The sequence below is a fragment of the Myotis myotis genome, unplaced genomic scaffold, assembly GCF_014108235.1.
Source record: "Myotis myotis isolate mMyoMyo1 unplaced genomic scaffold, mMyoMyo1.p scaffold_m19_p_12, whole genome shotgun sequence".
NCBI lineage: Eukaryota > Metazoa > Chordata > Mammalia > Chiroptera > Vespertilionidae > Myotis > Myotis myotis.
The window spans coordinates 25,506,081-25,530,083 of record NW_023416316.1 but is presented as its reverse complement, the minus strand read 5'-3'; the positions used below and the strand labels follow the sequence as shown (position 1 = coordinate 25,530,083).

At 39.7% G+C, this 24,003-nt stretch overlaps 1 protein-coding gene across 11 annotated transcripts in view; it reads left to right on the top strand.

Moving 5' to 3' along the window:
- Positions 1 to 23,270, top strand: part of TDRD7 (tudor domain containing 7) — a 59,073-nt gene extending 35,803 nt beyond the window's left edge. For 7 of the 11 annotated variants that reach the window (XM_036330305.1, XM_036330298.1, XM_036330296.1 and 4 more), the window contains 9 exons: positions 3,204 to 3,315; positions 5,251 to 5,453; positions 6,816 to 6,950; positions 9,303 to 9,389; positions 12,940 to 13,074; positions 15,536 to 15,646; positions 17,688 to 18,190; positions 21,317 to 21,477; positions 22,813 to 23,270. In XM_036330305.1, coding sequence (XP_036186198.1) covers positions 3,204 to 3,315; positions 5,251 to 5,453; positions 6,816 to 6,950; positions 9,303 to 9,389; positions 12,940 to 13,074; positions 15,536 to 15,646; positions 17,688 to 18,190; positions 21,317 to 21,477; positions 22,813 to 23,033 — 1,668 coding nt within the window. In that variant the 3' untranslated portion in view covers positions 23,034 to 23,270. The remainder of the gene's footprint in view (positions 1 to 3,203; positions 3,316 to 5,250; positions 5,454 to 6,815; positions 6,951 to 9,302; positions 9,390 to 12,939; positions 13,075 to 15,535; positions 15,647 to 17,687; positions 18,191 to 21,316; positions 21,478 to 22,812) is intronic. The other 4 variants (XM_036330300.1, XM_036330299.1, XM_036330302.1 and 1 more) reach the window with 4 other exon arrangements.
- The last annotated feature ends 733 nt before the right edge of the window (positions 23,271 to 24,003 follow it).

Sequence of the window (24,003 nt, the reverse complement as noted above, 5' to 3'; positions counted from 1 at the left end):
TCTCGATTTTACAAGCACAGAAATACACTTCTGTTTCTTCGGTCTCTGTCCCATAATATAAAATGTGTTCCTAAAACTAATGTAATATTGTATGCTAACTGCAATGGACAAATAAATTAAAAATAAATAAAAACATTCCTTGTGCTAGCGTCAGCCCCTGGCAAATAATCCCTTTTGTGTCCCTAAGTGCAGATAGCTTCTTTCTGAATCTGAGCATCAGTCCATCAGGTATTCTCCCCTGAAACCCTGCCTTCAAATATACAGGGTCAGGAGGTCAGAAAGGGAGGCTGACTGTTTCCTGCCCAGTTTGTTCAATAGGAGATACCCTGACCACCCAGTCACCGTTTGCCATTCACAGAGAAATTTAGGAAATTCCTTAACCAAATCTACCGAGATAAAACTTTAAGCAATTTGATGACCTAACTTTTAAAATCTGAAAATTGGCTAGCAGTTTCTAGTTTCTTAAAAGTTAAATCTTTACCATATGGACCTTAAATATTTACACAGGAGGAAACATAGGTCCACAAAAAGGCTTGTATACACATTTGTAGCAGCTTTATTATTAAGAGTATTAATCTGGAAACAACCCAAATGTTCACCAACAGGTGAATATATAAATATAAATAAATTGTAGTTTATCCATATAATGGCATACTATCTATACTAATAAAAAGGTAATACGCTAATTAGACCGGGAGACCTTCTGCACGTCCTTCTGGACAAAGCCATGGTGGCGGGGCTGAGGCAGAGGCTGTTAGGGGCTATCAGACCAGGAGGGGAGGGCAGTTGGGGGTGATCAGGCCGGCAGGGGGGGGCAGTTGGGGGTGAGCAGGCCAGCAGGGGGGTGCAGTTGGGGTGATCAGGCCAGAAGGGGGGTGCAGTTGGGGGCAATCAGGTCGGCAAGCAGAGTGGTTATGGGCGATCAAGCAGGCAGGCAGGTGAGCGGTTAGGAGCCAGCAGTCCTGGATTGCAAGAGGGATGTCCAACTGCGGGTTTAGGCCCAATCCCACAGGCAGTCAGACATCCTCCAAGGGGTCCCAGATTGGAGAGGGTGCAGGCTTGGCTAAGGGAAACCCCTCCTCCCCCTGTGCACAAATTTCATGCACTAGGCCACTAGTTCAACAATAAAAAGGCATGAACTGATGAATAATTCTATATTAGTGACGTCGAGAATGGGGAAAGTTCATCTGTATGATAGAACTCGGATCAGTGGTTGCCTGGGACAGGAGGTGGAGGGGGGTTAATTGCAAAGGAGAAAGAGAACTCTTTGGAGCAACAGATGGTCTATTAATCTTGATTGTGTGGTATCTACATTTGTCAAAACCCATCAAACTATACTTTAAATGGACATTTTAATTCAGTGTAAATTGTACTTGGATGAAATATAAGCAGGCTCCGCGGCTGGTGAGTATGAGAAATAGGAACATGAGGTTGGTGCCGGTTTGCCTGACCAGACCCACATCTTGGGAGTCTGCTGGTTATTGCTCAGGTGGTGCTGTGAGATCTTTGGCCACTTGATGGTGCCAGAGAACCAGGAATGGACTGGGGCCTGATAGGATTCTGAGCCTGTTTGTGCTGATCCACAGCATTAAAGAGAGAAATATTACAGAGTGTGGAGAGTCAAGCTGGGTAATCCATGGGCAGATGTTTCATAGTCGTCAGCTGCCATACAAATAGATGATATCGTGATTTAAAAAAAGAGAAGAAAAGAAGCTCTAAACATGACAAAAAACTTTTGAAGATTTTAGAGCGGTTATTCTTCAGTCTGTTTGTCGGTGCTAGGGATATATTCTAAATTTCCCAGGAATCACGATCACATATTCTATCCTACTGTCAGGTCATGTTATCTCCAATTTGGGTCTGGGAATAGCAGAATCCACGTGGTAGGCGGTGGTAGCTATTAAAGGAAACAAAGCTGCCTGAATCCTGAGGCCTGTGGGAGGAAGAACAGGTGCTAAGTTGAGACTGGAGACATGGACCTGTCTGCTGAAATGGCAGGCTGCCTGCAGTAGGGCCCCTGCCGAGATCTAGGCCAAGGGAGCAGTGAGTCGATATGGACTCTGAGAGACGGTTCTCTCCAATAGGCCATGTACAGGCTCCACCGATCCAATGATCAGGTGGTCAGGGAAAGGCAGGTCTCTAGCCTTATCTTCCTTGGATTCTCTGCTTGAAAGAAGTTTTGTTTTGTGTGTTTGGTGCCATAATCTAAGAACTTAGAAACTGTGAACATTAATTTGCTGCGAAAGTAAAACGATTACTTAGTCTTTCTGTGCCCTGGGCTTTGCTTTATTTTGTTTTTGTAGTAACAGTCAACTGCTTTAACTAGAGGAGCAGTCTCCCGGTGTCCCTCAGATTCTTATTTATCATTCTAAAACACAGCTTAATGTTTTTTCTCAAAAAAGTGCTTTGCTTATAGAGTCCTTTTCAATGGCAGGTTCTGCTCATACTTTAAAAATACTATCCAGACTCTTAATGATCTGCTCTAATGGCGAGGAAGTGTGGTGCAGATTCCTGCAAACACAGAACTCTGTCCAGCAGATTCGGGGCCTTTGCTGAGCTAAGTGAAGGCCTAACCCAACTCTATACCCGGAAAACAACAAAACAAGCAAGCGTTTGTTTGTACGTGTAGAATTCAGTGTCACCAGCCATGGCATCGTTGTTGTCATCGACAGAAAGCATCTCGGTCCCTGGAAGCATAATAGCTGAGAGCAGCCATCCTGGATGCTGCTTTGGGGATTTAGAATCTGATAAATATCAGAGTGACTCCCTCTCTAGGAACAAATAGCGCTGCCTCCGGATACAAATCCTTGGTGGAAGGGTGTAAGTCAAGAAGGAATAAGCATTATGATGTTAATGAAAGGGAGGGGCAGTCGTGGCTGGCAGACCCAGATGGGTTTGCTGCGGAGAGGTTGGCAACGACAGAGCATCAGAGCTCAACAGGCTTCCATTTCCTCCCCGTTGGAAAGTGCAGTAGAGGAGTGCGGCCTGGAAGTCAGGAGCCCTGGCTTCCCTGGTCCCAGCCCCAGCCTTTCTCTTACAGGCTAAACCAGGGGCGCCTCTCCTGGCATTTCCCAGGCAGTGTGGCCCCACTTAAATGGTGATCATGGAATAAAATAGAACCAATTAAGTACCTCAAGTGATTTTTTAAGAAGTGAGGATAAAGAATTTTACTTGAACCTAAGCATTGTTTCTGTTATCATTAGGTATGTTATGTGGACTATGGATTTAGTGAAAATGTTGAAAAGAGCAAAGCATACAAATTGAACCCAAGGTTCTGTTCCCTCTCATTCCAAGCTACAAAGTGTAAGCTAGCAGGTAAGAGGAACTTTTTTGAAAGCTCTTTCCATTTTGATACGTTATTACCATTGTACTTTGTGGTTAAATCCTAAAATGTACTAAGTATCTGAAGGTGTTATAATGTGTTATTTTTTGAAAGGTATAAATATCATGTCTAATATCATCTTTATCGGATGTGATCATTATAAAAATATAATGTTTTTATTACATTTTGTTATATAGAACATACATATTTTATTTTATTATAAATATGTCTGTTGGCCATCTTAAAGGATTGTTGTTTTTTATCTAAATTTCCACTAACAACTGCTGGAGGCCCTGTATCATGGAATTTGATCAGTTTAAATCATGTTGTTCAAACTGTTTTGAAGTGACTCCCAGCTTCATTCATTCCTAGCGAGATGGACTCCGGGTGCTGCTTACTACCAAGCAACACACTTTCATGCGCCCACGCATAAGTTTGGCTACAGGTCATGTGCACTCTCCTGCAGTCACTGTTCCTTCCTTTCCTCCTCAAGGAGCATGGAGGAATGCGCATGTGTGAGAGGGACATTGTAGGGATAAACTGGGAGTATGGAGGATACGGTGGCCATGTTAGTGATGAAGAAAGACATTGAAATATGTATGCATCATGCCAGGAGAGGCTGAGCTAAATTCAGAAAATGACCAAAATTCTTTCATGAGAATTAGCCCTGTGAAGAAATCCCTCCTTCCCAGGAAGGGTAAATCTTTGTGTCAGAGGAGCTGGGTTTGGCTCTATCTGTGGGATAAACCTCAAGTTATTTTAAAAGCCTGTTACAAACCTGTGGGAGTTCGTTTTGAAAAGAATGTGTCAGCATAGGACAAGATTGAGGATGCTGAAATGAAAGAGCAGTTGATAAGAACGATAAAGTCATATGTGTGGAGAACAGAACAAGAATGAGAGAAATGTTGCTCTGAGGGATCCTGTGAGCTTTTGCTTATGGACCTAAAGGCGAAAAATATAGAAATAGACATTATTGTACCATGGGGGAGGCAAGAGCTAGTTTTAATTAGTTTAATGATTAACTTAAAGTTGTCACATATATGATACATGGAATTACAATTTTCAAAGAATTTGAAGAGTAATTAGACTAAAACAAAATTCCTCTCTATCCGTATTATGATAAACACTATTGAATCTTTCTACAATAAGTCAGAAAGTTCCTTGGTATCCTTAGGGTCATCATGGTATACTTAAAAGGAAGAAGGAAAGAAAGAAGGAAGGAAGAAAGGAATGAAGGGAGGGCGGTTGTCTAAATTTCTAATAAATGCATGTTCATTTTTATAAGAAAAATAATTGTGTAGATTTAATTAGAAAATGAAAAAAGTCAAGGATATAGTTTTGGAAAGAACATTACAAATACATGATGGGCAGACATGATTGATAGCATTTTTTATGCATTAGATTTTTAAAAAATATATGTTTGTATATAAGGTGAAGGTTACTTCTTCTATGGTAGAAATTCTGATTCATGGTCAATTTTTCTTCTTGTTTTAAATTGCCTGCTTTAGTGTGAGTATTCAAAAAGGCATCCACATTATAATATATATTTTAAAACCTAAAGGTGGTTATTTAAATGAGATTGTAAAACACAGCTTCCCCATAAAATTTAAGAATTTTGTAGTAGAGTCTTAACTGTAATAAGTATCCAAATCAAACACAACCCAGCTGGCATGGTTCAGTGGTTGAGCCTTGACCTATGAACCAGGAGGTTATGTTTCAATTCCTGGTCAGGGCACATGCCTGGGTTGTAGTGCAGGGCATGCAGGAGGTAGCGATCAATGATACCCTCTTGTAATTGATGTTTCTATCTCTCGCTCCCTTTCCCTTCTTCTCTAAAATAAGTAAATAAATAAAAACCACAATCCATCTATCCATCTTAAAATGATTCTTCTAACTAAGTAGAAATTAAAATATTCACTGTTTTTCAGGGTTGGAAGCTCTCAGTGATGATCCTGGTTTAGTGAAGGTGGTTGAATCTTTAACTTGTGGGAAGATCTTTGCAGTGGAAATTCTTGAAAAAGCTGATATTCCACTTGTTATTCTGTATGATACCTCAGGAGAAGATGATATCAATATCAATGCCACCTGCTTAAAGGCCATATGTGACAAGTCACTCGAGGCTCACCTTCAGGTACCACTGTGACCACTGCTATCATCTGTTATACATATCATAGGAAAGGAAGTTATCAGAAAAGGATGTTGTAACTTTTAGGCTAATGCTAGATACTGACAGATTACATATATATTGAGAAAAAGGGGCAGAGGGGCTGAAAGTGAGGAACATGCCAAAACCATAATAGTAATTATTAGGAATTGGATCTTTGTTTTATTTTCTAGTTTCTATAATATATGTAATAACTTCATATGAAATTATTTTGCAAAGACAATAGGGGAGGATATTACAAAAGACAAGAAAATTAAATCAATGAAGATGTTTATTAAAGAACTAGAGGCCCGATGCACGAAATTCGTGCAAGAGTAGGCCTTCCTTCCCCCAGCTGCCAGCACCGGTTTCCCTCTGGCACCTGGCACCAGGCTTCCCTTGCAGCTCCAGCCTCATCCAGACTAATTAGCGTATTATGCTTTTTTTTATTATAGATTAGCTTTAACATTTTAAAAATGTGTAGAATAAAACCTTTAAATAAATTATAAAACAAACAAAAATAAACTATAAAACAGCCACTGTAAAGAATAGGATGAGATGTTAAAAATGATCATCTTAAAGGCTTCATGGAAATGTTGGGAAAATATTTGTTTTAATGAGTAGAACAACAGTGAATTATTTTTATGTTATGATTTGACTGAAGATGGCTAAATTAAACCTCTACTGTGATTAAACATTTTTTAAATTATAAAATTCTTGTGGCCTGTGGACACAGATTAGAAAGTAGGTGATAATGGGATTGATTTGGTGATAATATTTTATTTCCATTTCTGTAATGTTCAAAAAATATGTTTTATGTAATAATTCTTTTTCTAAATTAATGGAGAGAAAATAAACTAAAGTGAAGGATGTTCTCAGCTTTTCAGACAATGGAAAGTGTTAATAAGTTAATGTATGCAAAAAGTCTGTTTTATGCCTGATACAGATGATATCAGATATTTCTTTTGGAAAGAGAGGAACCTAAATTAGTTTTTACTCTTAAGTTATGGATTTTATTCTGTCCTATTTATCCTCCAACTTAGAAGATTTTTACGTATGTGTTTATTGATTTCAGAGAGGAAGGCAGAGGGAAGGAGAGATAGAAACATCAATGATGAGAGAGAATCATTGATTGGCTGCCTCCTGCATGCCTCCTACTGGGGATCGAGCCTGCAACCTGGGCATGTGCTCTTGACTGGAATTGAACCTGGGACCTTCAGTCTGCAGGTCGTATCCACTGAGCCAAACCAGCTGGGGCGAACTTAGAAGATTTTTGTATAGATGCCCCTTACATAGGGAGGAACTATGCTCTATTCTCAAGCCTCCTTGGCATGTCCTTGTTCGTTCCAGGTTGATGCCATGTACACAAATGTCAGAGTGACTAATATTTGCTCTGATGGCACACTCTACTGCCAGGTGCCTTGTAAGGGGCTGAACAAGCTCAATGACCTTCTGCATAAGATAGAGGATTACTTCCATTGTAAGGTATGTCAGAGCATCATCTACCTCTAAAGTTAGTCCTGATATTGCAAATAAGTGGCCTCTACGTTTATGTACATATGAGTAACTTTTGAATAGTTTGAGGTAGAATAGTGGGTAATAGCCACAGACTGCCAGTGTAAAACAAAACAAAACCCTTCCCCACACACACTGGTTTCTGCATTATAAAATGAGGGTAAAGCTGTGTACACGTGGGATTGTCAGGAGAACAAGTTGCAAGCCTGCTTAATGAGCACAGAGCCTGGCTAATTAAGTAAGTGCTCAGCAACTGATAGATTTGTTACTGATAAGGTGCAGGTGATGACCCTACAGTGCCTGCCTGTCTGCCAGAGCCAGCTGGCTCCTCTGCCTTAGGCAGCAGTGAAACCATGGAATTTAGGAGAATAAGACCTCTGGCATCACCTTCCCCAAGCTCTTTATGGTCTCTGAGAACCTACCACCTCAGCAAATGTGGTTCTGCAGTTTAAATTTGTTAATGAGCTTCTTACCCTTTAAATCTAGTAGTCTTTTCTGAATCAGGATATGTAGAGTTTTTGCTTTAAGGTTCTAAGCTAGGGGTGGGCAAACTTTTTGACTCGAGGGCCACAATGGGTTCTTCAACTGGACCTGAGGGCCGGAACAAAAGCATGGATGGAGTGTTTGTGTGAACTAATCCATGTTAACACTGCTGCTGGTGAAGGAGCGGAGGGGAGAGCAAGAGAACCCTCCGCTCTTTTGGCTCCGCGGGCCGGATAGAACAGCCAAACGGGCCGGATCGGCCCGCGGGCCGTAGTTTGCCCACGGCTGTTCTAAGCAGTGGTTCTCAACCTTCTGGCCCTTTAAATACAGTTCCTCATGTTGTGACCCAACCATAAAATTATTTTCGTTGCTACTTCATAACTGTAATGATGCTACTGTTATGAATCGTAATGTAAATATCTGATATGCAGGATGGTCTTAGGCGACCCCTGTGAGGGTCGTTCGACCGCCAAAGGGGTCGCGACGCACAGGTTGAGAACCGCTGTAAGTGATTTCCTTAGCTCCATTAGGACGTTATAGTCACAATGCAGAATATGCTGTGATTTCTGAGTGATAAACCCTAATGCCACTTCCACCCTGACTCCCTCGCCCCTGGAAGTGACCCTTGGCCTCTAACCTACAAAGCACACTTAGGCCTCGTGGCACTTAGGCAGTACTGAATTTTAGCTGTTCGGGAAGTGGTTTGTCTTAGAGCAGTGATGGCGAACCTTTTGAGCTCGGCGTGTCAGCATTTTGAAAAACCCTAACTTAACTCTGGTGCCGTGTCACATATAGAAATTTTTTGATATTTGCAACCATAGTAAAGCAAAGACTTATATTTTTGATATTTATTTTATATATTTAAATGCCATTTAACAAAGAAAAATCAACCCAAAAAATGAGTTCACGTGTCACCTCTGACACTCGTGTCATAGGTTCGCCATCACTGTCTTAGAGTGTAGGCTTCTTGAGGGCAGAGACTGAGCTTTACTGGTAAGCGCCTTCATTTAGGTGCTGTAGTACCTAATCCAGTGTTTTACATAGAATGGTATTTCCTAAATTTGTGCTGAATCTGGTTAAGCCTGTATTCAGACTACAGCCTAGAATTAAGGCATTAAATCTATAGTTTTGCCTCTTTCTGTGTTAGAGATGTTTTAGCTAGATCTCAAGGTCATTAGGCTTGATTTGCTAGTCTATCTTGGAGAAATCTGACACATCCAGAGAGGCTGACGCCAGCACTCATTTGCATGCATGTGCTTACAACCTATGGTGGTGACAAGCACTCTGGACAGTCCCTGGTGCTCTTGTAACCCAAGTGGAGGCATGACCTGTGGGGAAGAGTAAGATACCGCGGCAGGTCCCCAGCTTCAAGGGTGGAGCAGAGGAGGATGAAGAGACCTAAAGCTATGATGTGTTGGCTTTGATGGGCTCTGATGTCCATATTTTAAAATCCTGTCTTTGAATCTTATTAAGTGATGAATAAAGAGACCTTATTGACAGCTCGCTCAGCCTCCTCACTGTTCTGCTCTTTGTCGAATTCATCCTCCCTCTTCATGTTTAGCTGATGGCGCCAGAGCCTGCATGAATCACACTGACCTCCCTCCTGGCCTTTTTAGACATTTTAACAAGGCTAATTTATGAGCCATGTGCAAGGAAGGAGCTTAGATCGCTGCCATCAACAAGTGCAGAGAAGCGAGGCAGAAGTTCTGTGACCCTGGGCTTGTATCCTCGGATTGCATGTGGGTGAAGCAGGCAGCCTGTGCCACACGCTGTTTCCCTAGTGGTGTAGCAGATGCTCTTTGCTGAGAGTAATAAAGTGTCATGCATTCTGTTTTGCAGCACATGACCTCAGAGTACTTCGTTTCCTTACCCTTCTGTGGGAAGATCTGCCTCTTCCATTGCAAAGGAAAATGGTTGCGAGTAGAGGTAAAAATTCGTCACTTGACTTTTTAAAAAACTTATTATGAAATATTTCAAACAGACAAGTTTTTTAAAAATGGAAAAAGCAATTTGAGAAATAAAATACGACCAATATGGCCAATGCTCCCTGTCTTCAAACCCTTTCTTCTACTGCCACCCCTGAATTTGGTGTTTCTCATTCCTATTCATTTCGTTTTACTTTTGCTCTGTTTGTATCTATATACATATACTTTTACTATCTAGATACTTTCATATACAGGTACGAGAAATATAGAAATGAATATAAATATTTATAATAAAAATAAATGAACATGGTATAACTAGATGAAAAATGTTTTTAAAATATATATAAATAGTAAAATGTATTGGTTCTTCTGAGACATGCATTTTATTCTTTGTGAGATTCATCCATGTCCACGTGTGCAGCTCTGGTTCATTTGTTTTCATTGCTGTGTGAAGTAACCATGTGTGAATATGCCAACATTGTCATTCCATTCTCCTGATGATGGATATTTAGGTTGTTTCTAATTGTTTGTTATGAACAATGTCACCACGAACCTTCCTGTGCATATCCCCCAGGGCACATGTGTAGGAAAGGCAGTTCTGGGTATAGGAAACACGTATCTTCAGCTTCACGAGATGATTGCCCAACTGCTCTCCACAGTCGCCCTTCCATTGACGCTGTGACCCTTTGAGAGTTCCAACTTCTTGGGGGCGTCTCAAACCCTCTCTCCCTCCTGCCCAGAATGGCTTTGGCTTCAATGTTCACACACTCTATTTCCAGTCCCTAATGAGTGTCTTATTTTCTTACGAGCTCAGTTATGAATTTGAAAGGTTTGTTATATTTTATCATGTATTTCTGCATGTTTTTCAAAGATGGATTTTTTATTTTTGTGGTTACTGTTTCTTTCCATTCTTTGTGTCTTTTTTAAACATAGCTAATTTTCCTAATTGTTAAAATTGAAAAGTTGGGCTTTATTTTATTTTCTCTGTTTTTCCTTTGTTACAGAGGTTCTTAATCTAGGTGTGGAGACCTCTACTTTCAGGGTTCTTGCAAATTGTGTGTGTGTGTGTGTGTGTGTGTGTATTATGTATTTTGGGGGAAAATATCTAATTTTTGTAAGATTCTCAAAGAAACTAACCCTAAGAAGGTAAGAACCATTGCTCTATTGATTTTTAATACTGTGTAAGCAACATATTGAAAACTAAATTATACTGATTTTCCCTTTATTTCAGTAAAACTTGGTCATGTCTACTTTAACGAATGCAGCGATTTTGAAGTAATTCTTGTCATTAATGTGAATGTGTGTCAGAAGGCTGAGATCTGGGGTTATAGGAACAAGAGTTTTGTGCTTAGCTATAAACTTCAAAAACATGACTCATTAAGAAGAACATGGCATTATTTGAATTTGAAAGTTTGTGATGTTTAGTGTATAATATATAAATGCACAAATACTAATTTCTTTAAACTTTTATTTTGAAATAATTTTAGACTTTTAAAGAATTGCAGAAATAGTTCAGAGTTCCTATATGCCTCTTACTGACCATCTCCAAATGTTATCATCTTGCATATAACCAATATTAAAACCAGGAAATTAACACTGACACAATCTTATTAACTCCACTTCAGAACTTCCTGACATTTCCCAGATTGTCCCTCAGATGCCCTTTGTCTGGCCCAGGATCCCAAGTTGTATTTAGTTGTCATGTCCTCTCAGTTTTCTCCAACTGGCAGTTGCTCTGTCTTTCTTGTTCATGGCCTTTTAAAGGGCAGCAAAATTTTGTAGAGTATCTCTCAACTTCAGTTTCTTCAGGCTATGCCTATTTGGTAAAAATAACTTTTCAGCATATGCTCAAATCTTTAGAATAATATCTAGTACTATTTTAGAATAATATCTAGTACTATATCTAGTACTACTATCAAATTGTGTATTGAATATCTTTGAGATAGCAAAAGTGTTTATTCTTTTAGTGATGCACATAGAAAATTAAGGAAGGAAAATTGATTAATTAAAAGCAGATCATGGGTTTAAATGATATATTTGCTCTTGACACATCAATTTGAGTACCTATGCATTTTTAACTTAATCTATACATCCAGTCAGCTTCATTTCGTGGTTGTCTATCTCCCTGCCATTATTCTTCCTCTAAACACATCCTGAGTGGTCTGCATTCACTTTCTACAGTATCATATGTTCTAATTTTTGTAAATCAATTTTTTGTAAAAGCATGGAAAAAGATTAAAAGGATAATTATAACCTATAGAATATATATGTATATATTATTCACTTATAAGGATATATGTGAAATGCCAATTCTAGGCATTTTCTCCTCCTGAAAGCTTGCTCTAACATCTACTTCCTGTCTGGGTCAGGTGCCCATCCTCTATGTTCTCATAGATTCTAACTTTATTATTGCCTGTACTACATTATTTTATGATTATATATTTGTATTATCTCTTATGAGACTAGGAACTCCTTAAGATGTGAAAGTATATCTCTGTGGCCCAATTATGCCTGGATATAATAAGTATTCAATATATACCATTCCTACTAATATACATACTCAGTGTATATGTTTGGATAAATACATTTTAGAAGGCTGCCTCATTGTACTGTTTGTGTTTATCATATCTTAAGAGATTTAAAAATTGTGTTAATGAAGCATTCTCTGGGGCAGTGGAACAGGCTTTACTTCTGGGAAATCTGACTTCCATGCCAAGACTGGTTCAGTTGTTCATGGCGGTCACTATGTTGAAGGCACCACCATTCCTGTGGCGGCAGTTAGCGCAGTTGTGGGCATAAAGTTCCCGCCCAGATGACCACCCTCATGGGGCTGCATTTGGCCAGTGTATTCAATGATGCCAAATGTCACAATGACTTATTAAGGGAAATTATGGGCATTTAAAGATTCACCTAGTATCTTATAAATCAACTGTTGCCTTGATTTAATGTGTAATTTTCCCATTTTTGAATCACTAATTTGGACTTATTTTACCTCTCTATGACTTTCTGAGTTTCAAATTTTTAGTTAGAGCAAATGAAGATAATTATCATTGGGTTTTCTGACAAAACTACAAAATACCATTTATGGTTTAAAAATATATAGCATTTACTTGCTAAAAGTAAAATTTGGACTTTGAATTATCTCTATTCTTTATTTCCGCATTGCTAAGACACAATCGCTTTTTTCTCACATTTTAAGATTGTGGAGAGCAGACTGCATCTTATAATCAGCAATACATAATGTGTCAAATTGTTTTATAGTCAGTAGTGTCCTAGAATTGAAAATATAGTAAATATTACTATATTTGTTAATTTTACTGATTATTACTAGTTTAGTGATTGGTACTGACTAAATAAATTAACAACAAGATATTGAAATCCAATCTACTCTAAAAGAATACATGTAAGTACTTTTTAAAGTAAGAGATAATTTGGTAACAGAAGTCTGTGTTGCTTTTACATGCAGTTTAGAGTTGAACAAACTGTCATGGCACAGAACCGTTCTGACCTTTGCGATGTGCTCATTAATGAGCCAACTTGTCTCATTGCAGATCATGAACGTTCACAGCAGCCGGACTCTGGATGTTCAATTCCTGGACTCCGGCACCGTGACATCCGTAAAAGTATCTGAGCTCAGGGAAATTCCCTCTCGGTTTCTACGAGAAATGGTTTCGATACCATCTCAGGTACTGTGTGTTACAAGCTCAGGAGGTTTGCTGGAAGAGACTTGAATGTGTTTGTAATCATGTTGTGAATGCCCAATCACTTTTGATCTTCATAATGATTGAAATCTGAGTTTGTAACAGAATTGGAAATGATCCAAATGTGGTTGTTCACTCGTTTCCAGATATAAAATTCAGCTGTCTTAGACAAGAATACCAGTCAGACTTATAGAACATTGTTTGATGTTTGTTTTCAAGTATGTTCCATCATTGGGGTATGTTGTCCAGTTAGAGGTTCCATTTTAATAATTTAGTCAGTGCCAACTTCTACACAGCTTTAAGGTATTGTATGTAAATAATTACTTCCAGAGTTCTTTGATTAGAACACATTATCTATGGAAATATGTTTATATTTAACATTTTCTTATATGATGTTTCCCCCATAGGTTTTAGCAAAAAGATTAACCTCAGCCTGTTTCTCCTCTATTGATAAAAAAAAAAAAAAATTGTATTTTGAATTAATTTAAATTGTTTAGAACTATGTCCTACCTTTAGTTTAGTTTTTTTTTTTTAATATATTTTTATTGATTTCAGAGAGGAAGGGAAAGGGGGAGAGAGTTAGAAACATTAATGATGAAAAAGAATCATTGATTGGCTACCTCTTGCATGATGGGGATTGAGCCCGCAACTTGGACATGTCAGAACCAGGAATTGAACCGTGACCTCCTGGTTCATAGGTCAACGCTAGCACTGAGCCAGGCTGACTGGGCTATTTCCTATCTTTAGGAGAGGTAGCGGATTTTGTATAAAAATTAATCTTTTTTGAAAATAAAATTGTTCGACATTCTGTAATTTTAAAAGGCTGCTTGACTTATATGTGCAAGAAGATATCTTATACCATCAAAGCTCAGTAAATAAAAAGCACTTGTTCATAACCAGCATGGCTTTTATTTCTCTCACTCCAGTTACCACTACCTTTTCTAAAATGACTATTACAGAGCAGCTGTTTAACTTGGGATCAAGCCAGTTTTCAAAATCACTTTTATTGTTGCTCCGCCATAATTTTGAAAATTGTTAGACTTTTAAGTGCTACTTTCCCTTGATAGCACCTCTGGCCTCTATACCCCTTGTTAGAACATCCACCAGGGCCAGCCTTATGGAGGGGAAGGAGATGGGGGCTCCATTCCACTGTTTCTGACTGCCTGAAAGTCACAAAGACCTTCTTTAGCTACAGCATTAAAAGCCATGACAACTTTTTCTATTAATCTTATCCAAATTCGCTGTTTAATAGATGTGAAGTTGGGGGGACTTTAAAAGCCATTGAGGCCAAGCCTCTGGCTGACAGCGTCTCCCCAAAAGGCCTAAGTCAGAGCAGCAAACTAATGGCCTGTTGGCCAAAGCTGACTCATGAATATTGGGTTTGGCCTCTTGGCTCTTAGTGTTTTAAAATGTGAATTGGTTGCCAGAATTTAAAAATCAGATAATTTCACACTTGACAAACTAGAAAATCGGACAATATTGAGTGTTCTCCTTTATGGGACAATACTCTGTGGAGCTTGGCAATTGGCATTCTCCCTGGAGGGCCAGTATGCTGGCCCCACCTGGCCACCTCACTCCCTCATCACCTGCCTGGCCCCTGCAGGTAGAGAGTGTGTGACCTCATCCAGGGGACACATTGAGAGACTCAGACCCGAAAGAAGAGGATATGACAGGGAGGATGTCGCCCAGAGAGGAAAGAAGGAATCCAGGAAGTAGGTTTTGTTCCCCTCACAGAATTGCCTCCATCAGTTCAACGGCTTCCATGAGACTGCAGGGGTCCCTGAGGTCACCTTTTACTACCACCTGCTGTAGCCATTCTACAAAAGCTTGTGCAGAGGTGGTGGAAGGCGAAAGGATTGTGGGAACTGAGGCTTTTAGCTATTGATGGGTCTCAGTTTTTCTTCATTCTCATTACAACCTCCTCCCAAAGGTGAGCAGAACTGCCTGGCACCCACGAGTGCTCAGGAAATGCTGAATGAAGCACATGAGCCTCCAAAAAGATTTTTCCAACAGGACTCAGTTTTCATCCAAATGACACTTCATTTTTTTTTTTTTTAGTTGGGTTTAGAGGGAAGACCTAGACATAAGTCCCAATCCTGTCTTCTCGGTTTTGTGATCTGATAGTCTCTCCACATCTGTTTCGCCATCTATATAATAGGGTCACAACGTTGGCCTGTCAAGCAGAGAAGTATTGCAGGGTGAGAAGAAGGTGAAGTGCCTGGTATGAGCGTTGACTGGTAATAGGAGTAAAGATAATAGTATAATATAAACAGAGCCAGGAAGAAAGCAGGTGCTCCAGCCTGAGCACTGTGATTGTCATTATTAGCTATTGCTGTCGCTTGCTTTCTTGGCAACATCTGACTTGTAGGAAAATAATATTGACATTACTCACAAGTACCTATTTTAAGGTGGTGTGCCTGCTTTTCCATCATGTTTTCTTTTTCAGGCCATCAGGTGCTGTTTAGCAGATGTTCCACAATCTGTTGGCATGTGGACGCCGGATGCTGTGCTTTGGTTAAGAGATTCTGTTTTGAATTGCTCGGACTGTAGCATTAAGGTTAGTTATCTTATTGGCCTCCATACATTTAGAAAGGGAGCTGTCAGCCAGAAGGGCTCATTTGTTTGTGTGTGAAAGAATACTGTAAACTGATGCTTTCACACCTGAGATTGGTTACATGTGTAGTGAAAAGATATTTCATGGTTTAATTTTTAAAAATATATTCTTATTGATTTCAGAGAGGAAGGGAGAGGGAGAGATAGAAACATCAGTGATGAAAGAGAATCATTGATTGGCTGCCTCCTGCACGCCCCCTACTGGGGATCTAGTCTGCAACTGGGGCATGTGCCCTTGACAGGGATCGAACCTGGGACCCTTCAGTCTACAGGACGACACTTTATCCACTGAGCCAAACGGTTAGGGCTCAGATTTAATTTTTATGTAAGAACTTATTCTGAGGAGTGGCCACGTTAGAGGGGTTAATGCGGGGGGGGGGGGGGGGAGACATCTGTAATACTTTTAACAATAAAGATAAATTTTTTTAAAATGAACTTACTCTGTATCTCCAATACTATTTTAAAACCCTTTATATAATTTTCCCGTTATTATCAAGGTAGCAGACATGGTTCTCTGCTCCTATTTTGTACCGGGATAAGGAATTAAATCCCCAACAGAGGGACCACCATATAAGTCTTGATAAATGTTTCTAAAAATCATTTAAGTCCTCTATTTTTTTCTAATAGATTATAAACGAATTATTTGCTTATAATCCTGTTTTTTGCCTCTTTTCCTAAAGTTTGCTTCAACTGCTTGATTTATTTAGTTTGGTTTTTTTTATACTTTTGCACCTTCATATCAAAAACATTGCTCATATTTCCAAGAATAGAAATGCAAAATGATATTTCTCTGTTTTAACTAATGCAAATTGTGTTGTCATTTTATATGAAAATTTAATAATGAAATGTCCTTGAGAAATACTTTCATGAAGATTTCTAAATTATTCTAGCTCACACTGATTTTCCTCTCTTCATACTCTTTTCGAGTTTATAATGTGCAGTTCCTCACTTAATTATGTATCATTTTATATTCTTTAATTTTCACATGATAATGAATATTGTTTTCTCAGCTACTTTTTCAGCTCCTAAATTCAGAGCATTGGCTACTCAATAAAAATATTTTAATAGTTGATTTTTGAAACGGTACTTCTGTATAATAAGTATCAAAATGAATTAGCAGTCAGTACCTCGTTAGCACTCCAGATGATGAATTTAAGTAGATTCATCTTGCCAGGGGGGGGAAAAAAAACACTTTTAAGTAAATCACTGCAGCAGGATTGCCTTGCAGGTGTCTCCCTGTCTTCAGGCCTGGTCTCCGCCTTTCACTCCTGGCCTGATGTGTTAAAAACTAGATGTGGCTAGAAGTATCTCATGTTTGTCATTTCTAAGATAAGCCAGAGGAGCTGATGAGAAGACTTGAACAGTCACCTAGCAGTACAGCCCATTTTCAGTGTCTGGTGTTCCCAGGCAGACACTCACTCCACTGACAGGAAGAGGTAGCAAGGTAGTGAAAGGTCTCCTGGGCAAAGGTGCAACCTGCCCTCTGGCCCGGAGCTTCCCTCCTCTCTCACTCCCAAGGTCCCTCTTCCCTCAAGTAACTGGGGAGCGGGGAGGGCTGAGGGCAGATATTAGGACCAAATAAGGAGTTTAGACCAGAGGTCCTGGAGTGTATGGCGAATGTCAAAGCTTTTTCCTCCCTCCAGTGTGAGAGGACACCAGCCTTAAGCAGAATGCTTGCTGGACGCTCTGCCATTGCTGTGATTATTTATTATTATTGAAGTTGAGTGATGAGCACATGTGGAAGTTAGTACATTTTTCACTTCCATAAGCTTGTTGCTGGTTGCTAGACTACTTAAGAGCTCATCCATTGCTACAGATGTGATAGATAATTCATCTGACCTTCAATAAAATGGCTTTGAGCAAGTTGGGGTGGAGATTTTTTTGCAAAATACTGTGCTTTAATATTTAACGTTAATATTATAACCACCTCTCGGAGTTCAGTGTAAACTTGGATTTCTTGAATTGGTTTTTTATGTTTTTCAAAGGTTACAAAAGTGGATGAAACCAGAGGGGTCAACCACGTTTATTTATTTACTCCTAAGAACTTCCCTGATCCTCACCGCAGCATTAACCGCCAGATTACGAACGCAGACTTGTGGAAGCATCAGAAGGACGTGTTTCTGAGTGCCCTCGCCAGTGACGCGGGCTCTCCCAACAGCAGAGGCGGGCACACCATCGCTGCGAGCAGCTCCGGGGAGAATATCAGAAAGAGCCTCGTGGAAGTCAGCAAAAAGCCCGTGGTGGATCACATCAGCGCTTTCTCCACGGAGCAGCTGCCGCCTCCTGTGCACTTGGCAAAGCCAGGGGAACACATGGATGTGTACGTGCCTGTGGCCTGCCACCCGGGCTACTTTGTCATCCAGCGGTGGCAAGAGATCCATAAGCTGGAGGTTCTGATGGAGGAGATGATCCTGTACTACAGTGTGTCTGAGGAGCGCCGCGTGGCAGTGGAGAAAGACCAAGTGTACGCCGCCAAAGTGGAAAATAAGTAGGTCCCTGGACAAAGCGTTTCATTCTGTTTCTAAGAGAAATGTGTAGAGTGATAACAAGAGTCCTTAATCCCTGCAGGGGGACTTTGAACAGCATGACTGGGAGTTTCGAATGTGAAATGAAACTAATGAATTATGCAATTTTCTAATATTTAAAATGACATCATTTATCTAAAAATCTAGTGATCATATTCCTATTAAAACCTAAACATATCTGAAGTGACGGTTTAAATGTTTTTTCTACTTTTCTATTAGAAAATATATTTGTTTATTCAGAAAATACTTTTATTGAATAACCTTTTAATTTTTTAAATAACATATTTATTGTAGAAAATTTTAAAAACACAAAAAAGTATACAAAATGAAAATTAGTCAACCAGACACTACTTATGTATTTCTTCAATTACTTATGGAATTCTTCTAGTTTTTACTCTACATACTTATACAGCTGGATTATTATTATTATGTATAATTTTGTATTTACTCTTTTACCTGACAATCCTGTGAACAGTTTTTCATGTAATAAAATTTCTTCATAAACATTTTTAATGGCTGAGTAAATAGTCCATCATACAGAGAAATCATAATTTATCATTCTCTTTTGTTATGTAGGTTTTTTCCTCCCACATTTTCACTCTTAAAAGTGAAAAGTATAGTAACTCATTCTGAAAAGCATTCAACTAACATGTTGCAAGTTTCTTATCTTCCAAAAAGCATTTTTACTGTGTCAAGTTATTGATAACAATAAGCATAAATATGTTTAATTCAGAACAATGGAAACAATGTTGGTATAAATTTGCCTCAGAATTCTTTGCAGGATAATTTAATAACAGTTAAAGTCAAATTACTGTTACTTGTTATCTGAGGGGCAGATTAATGATAATTAGTGGGGGGTTCTACTTGGAGGCAAGGGTTGTGTGGAGGAGACCTGTAGTATGGGACCTTAAACTCCGATCCCCTCACCCCATGTGCCCAACAGCTCTACCCCAGCACTCTTGGGCTTCAGCCAATTAATCTGTCCCCCAGATAAGCAAGGGGTGTCTTATAGATAAGAACAGATGCCCTGATTTTTTTACTTTATGAACTGAAACAATGTAAATGTTTAGAGTTTCTATCTTGCTTACAACCCAGGACTATTTAATACACCTTGTTTCCAAGTAAGGTAAGAAGTAGGAATTTTGGATGCATTTTTTTTATAACAGTGGTTTCCAAATCTATCTCGGCTAAGAATAACCTGGAAAACCTATTAACAATGGAGATTCTCCTTCTTCACTCCAGACACCCTGAATCAGAATCGCTGGGGGTGGAACCCCACAATCCGTGTTTTTAACAGATTCCCCAGGAGATTCACAAGCAGCCTTGCACTGAAATTGGAAATCTAGCCTTTACTTAAGCTATTATTTTGAAAGTTGGAAGCTGAGTAAAAGTTCAACACTTAACTTCTCTGATGGCTCTCTCCTCACTTCTCTGCACCTCTTATTATAGACTAACAGCACAGATCCCACCATTTGCCCTGTACAATTTGAAGACATTGCTATTGGCTGAAACCAAATATTTTAATCTCCTTTTGCACTTAAATAAATTAGCAGCATGCACCAAGCTGGCATTTCCATATATGAAAAGTTCTCTTTAATTTTCTCTGAAGTTCTTATATTTACACAGCTTATCTTCATTTTAATAATAATTATAATGGCTACCATTTGCAGAGTGCCTAAAAGGTCAAGTACATAAAGTGCTAAGTGCTTTGTATATATTATTCCTGCAAGTGAATTAAAATTAAATATTACCCATGAGATAACAGGCTCAGAGAATAAACAAAGAGCCCAGGGTAACGCAACTGGAAAATGGCCCAGCTCAGGTGGGACTCCAGCTCAGCAGTCTGGCCCGCAAAGCTCTTAGGTACTTATTATGGTACCTTTTTGTGTCCCTGTTGTCTCTGCAACTCATGGATTTTTGCGTGCTGCGCTTTGGCCTAATCTGAAGGTTTATGGACTTTCCCCCAGCAGTGCCCCATCAGAGTTGAAGAAGCCTTTCTGTAGCCTTACTGCAGTTCACCCGTACGGCACCTGTGTAGGTTTCCTGTGCCCATTTCCCACGAGGTGCACGCTGCTGGGGAATGGGTCCAGCCTGGCCCCGCCCAGCAGTGCTGCAGTGAGGTGCTTGCTGTTCACGGGGCTCGTACTTGATACACGTTTCAGAGGTTGCCCAGGTCTGCCCCCTGAGGCAGGCCCCGACGCCCACGGTGCAGGAGCAGAGACTTGCCTTTCAGACGTTATGAACCACCATCCTCACCTCAGTGTAATCATCTGAGCAAGACTCTAGGACTTTAACATGGTCCTTCATTCCTGAACTTGGAGGTCTAGGTTTTTTTCATTTTAATGAGAAAAGGCCCAGAGGGGAAAAGTATATTTGTGTAAATTTCTGGCACCTTGAACACTGGATCTTCCCCCATATTCTCCTACCCTTTCCAGGCTCTTTAAGCAATAGGTTAGATTTCTTTGTTTCTCAATGCATTTACTTGGCATAATTAAAATTGTCAACTTTACATTATTTTTTTGTAATCTCTTCCCCACCTCCCTTCCCAGTCTGACTTTCTCTTCCATCCCTCCCCACGTCCCACCTGTAGTGTTTGCTCCATCCAACACACCATGCCCTGTGGTGTCCCCTGTGCTTTTCTTCTCTTGCGTGTCTTCAGCCTGGCCTGGTCCTGCTTGCCTCCCTCTTCCCGTCTTCCACACGTGTGCCTTGCTCCCAACGTGTGGCCATCCTTGTCTCCCCGACAGAATGAAGGGATCTACCAGCCTTGTCCTGATCACCCTCCATAGCATTTGTTTCATTCTGCTTAGTGGTGTCAGTAGATTGTCTCATTCTCCTTTAGCTTCATGCGGCCTGAGAAAGGTTGTTGGAGTGAGAGAATTCCACCAAACAAGCCAGTGATAAAGCCAAGAATAGTAACCTTTGGAAAAAGAAGAAGCAATCTCTTTAAAAACATCTATGATAGTATAGTTTTATGTTTTGATTATCATCATTCATATTTTTCTTTTTATTATAAAATGTTATCCTTAACTAAAGCAGGTGTTGATTTTGTATGTTTCTTCTTCCTTTTCAATCCTTTGCACACCTAGGTGGCACAGGGTGCTATTAAAGGGAATCCTGACCAATGGACTGGTGTCCGTGTACGAGCTGGACTATGGCAAGCATGAGTTAGTCAACATCAGAAAAGTACAGCCCCTAGTGGACATGTTCCGAAAGCTGCCATTCCAAGCAGTCACGGCTCAACTAGCAGGTAATTTCTGTGGAATTTGAACTCATTCCCCAACATTGTCTATATTGTCATTTTGTCCTGAGTACAGAGTCATTGGCCTATTGAGGTAACTTTTTTTTAGCCCAAACAACCAACTTCCCGACCATAATGGAAATAGTTTTTAATGATCTCTCACAGTCATGCCTTCCAACTACACCTGCTATTTCTGTTTTTCCACATTCCTTTCTGTCACTGGTTTCATGTATGAGTTTATTTCTAAAGCTATAATCTTAGTACAGGTACAATATTACAATCTGCTTTTTTCACTTAGCATTTCCCCCCTAATTTTGGGGCGGCTGTTTGATGGTCTCAATAATGATTTTAATAGCTGCAAAATATTCTGTTTGATCATTATTTCCCTATTATCAGATGTTTAGGTTCTTTATACTTTTATTGTAGCATTAAGAAAAAACCAGCGACGTCCTGGCCAGTGTTTAGGGTGTCAGCCCACACACCATTGGGTTACAGGTTTGATTCCCTGTCAAGAGCATGTACCTGGATTACAGGCTCGATCCCCGGCCCTGGTGGGGTCTTATGCAGGAGGCAACCAATGGATGTGTCTCTTTCACATCGATGTCTCTCTCTCTCTTTCTTTCTCTCTCCCTCCCTTCCTCCCCTTCCTCTTTCCCATCCACTCTCTCTAAAAATCAATGGAAAAAATATCCTCAGGTGAGGACTAACAAAACAAAACAAAAAGTCATGGGGATTTAGAAATGCATGGGACTTAAATTTCATCTGATCCAACCAGTTTATTTTATAAGTAAACCAAGGCCTGGGAAATAAACTGATTTGCCCAAAATCAGACCACTTGATAGAGGAAGAGCTGGAAATGGTAACTGAGTCTCCAGATGTTCAATCTGGTGCTTTTGCCCTAATGTTGTGTATAATAAAATTTTGAAAAATTAGTATATTAATGCTTTTTTACTATATCTCATTCATCAGGGAAAAAATCTATAAATAAGAGAAATGTTACTGGTATCATTGATATTTTATTCCCCCTATTTGTGTCTATTACCGGTTTAAATCTGCATGTACTTTCTGTAGGGAAATGTGCAGTAGTTATTATAACTTCATTTTATAACACAGCATTAAACCTCAAATAAAGCTGTGTCTGTAGAAAAAGGTCTACAGAAGTAACCCATTTAGAATAGAAAACTATAAGCTGGACTGCTTCAAGACGGTTCTGCAACTGTTCTTCAGCTAGGCAAGTCCAGCCTGGGATGTTTAAGCGACTCTGGAATTGACTAAGTAGTTTTCCATTATAGTGGGGCAGGGAAAGGCTCATTTCACCCCTCACTGCTCTGCTCTTTCTCCTAGGAGTGAAGTGCAACCAGTGGTCTGAGGAGGCTTCCATGGTGTTTCGGAATCATGTGGAGAAGAAACCTCTGGTGGCACTGGTGCAGACGGTGATAGAAAGTGCTAACCCTTGGGACCAGAAAGTGGTGGTCTATTTAGTGGACACATCCCTGCCAGACACAGATATCTGGATTCATGATTATATGTCAGAATATTTGGTAGAGCTTTCAAAAATTAATTAATCGCTGCTCTGAGACCTCCACAACTAATTCAGATTTTCTAGCAATAACAAAATGTAGTAGGTTTAAAAAAATCTTATCTCTGCTACATGGCTCTGACTGCTGTGGGGATTGAAAAGAATATGTTATGTTTGGTGAAAACTATTTAATAAGTAGTATTTAACAGAGTTGAATTTTCAAAAAAAATTGCACTTGAGTTATTACTATAATATTAGATTAAAATGTTTATCAATATAAAAACTGACTACCTCCTAATTTCTAGGCTTTATGATCTTAAGATGAAGCGTTTCCCTTTCTATTCATGTTGGCTTCCTTGCAGTGCTGGGTTCTTCTCCAGTTAGACTGAGAATTTTGTGACCTAACTCTAACCTGGTGTCCCAGAGTCGCCAGACCCTGTGAAGACTATCCCGAGTCTTTAGCACACCAGCATTGCTAGTGGTGCTGCAGGAGGGGCAGCCAGGCTCAGCAGTATGCCCCTCCCCCCAGTCTTGAATGGCTTCTCATTGCCCAGGGCCATGGTCAGGCCCCTTGAGTGTGGCTCTTCCTAAGCCTTAGGACAGTGATGGCGAACCTATGACACGCGTGTCAGAGGTGACACGCGAACTCATTTTTTTTATTGATTTTTCTTTGTTAAATGGCATTTAAATATATAAAATAAATATCAAAAATATAAATCTTTGTTTTACTATGGTTGCAAATATCAAAAAATTTCTATATGTGACACGGCACCAGAGTTAAGTTAGGGTTTTTCAAAATGCTGACACACTGAGTTCAAAAGGTTCGCCATTACTGCCTTAGGAGTACCCTAATTAAGTTAATAACAATGTACCTACCTATATAGTTTAAGTTTAAAAAATTTGGCTCTCAAAAGAAATTTCAATCGTTGTACTGTTCATATTTGGCTCTGTTGACTAACGAGTTTGCCAACCACTGGCAGGGAGTCCAGACTGAAGACCCAGGCCTTCTACCATCT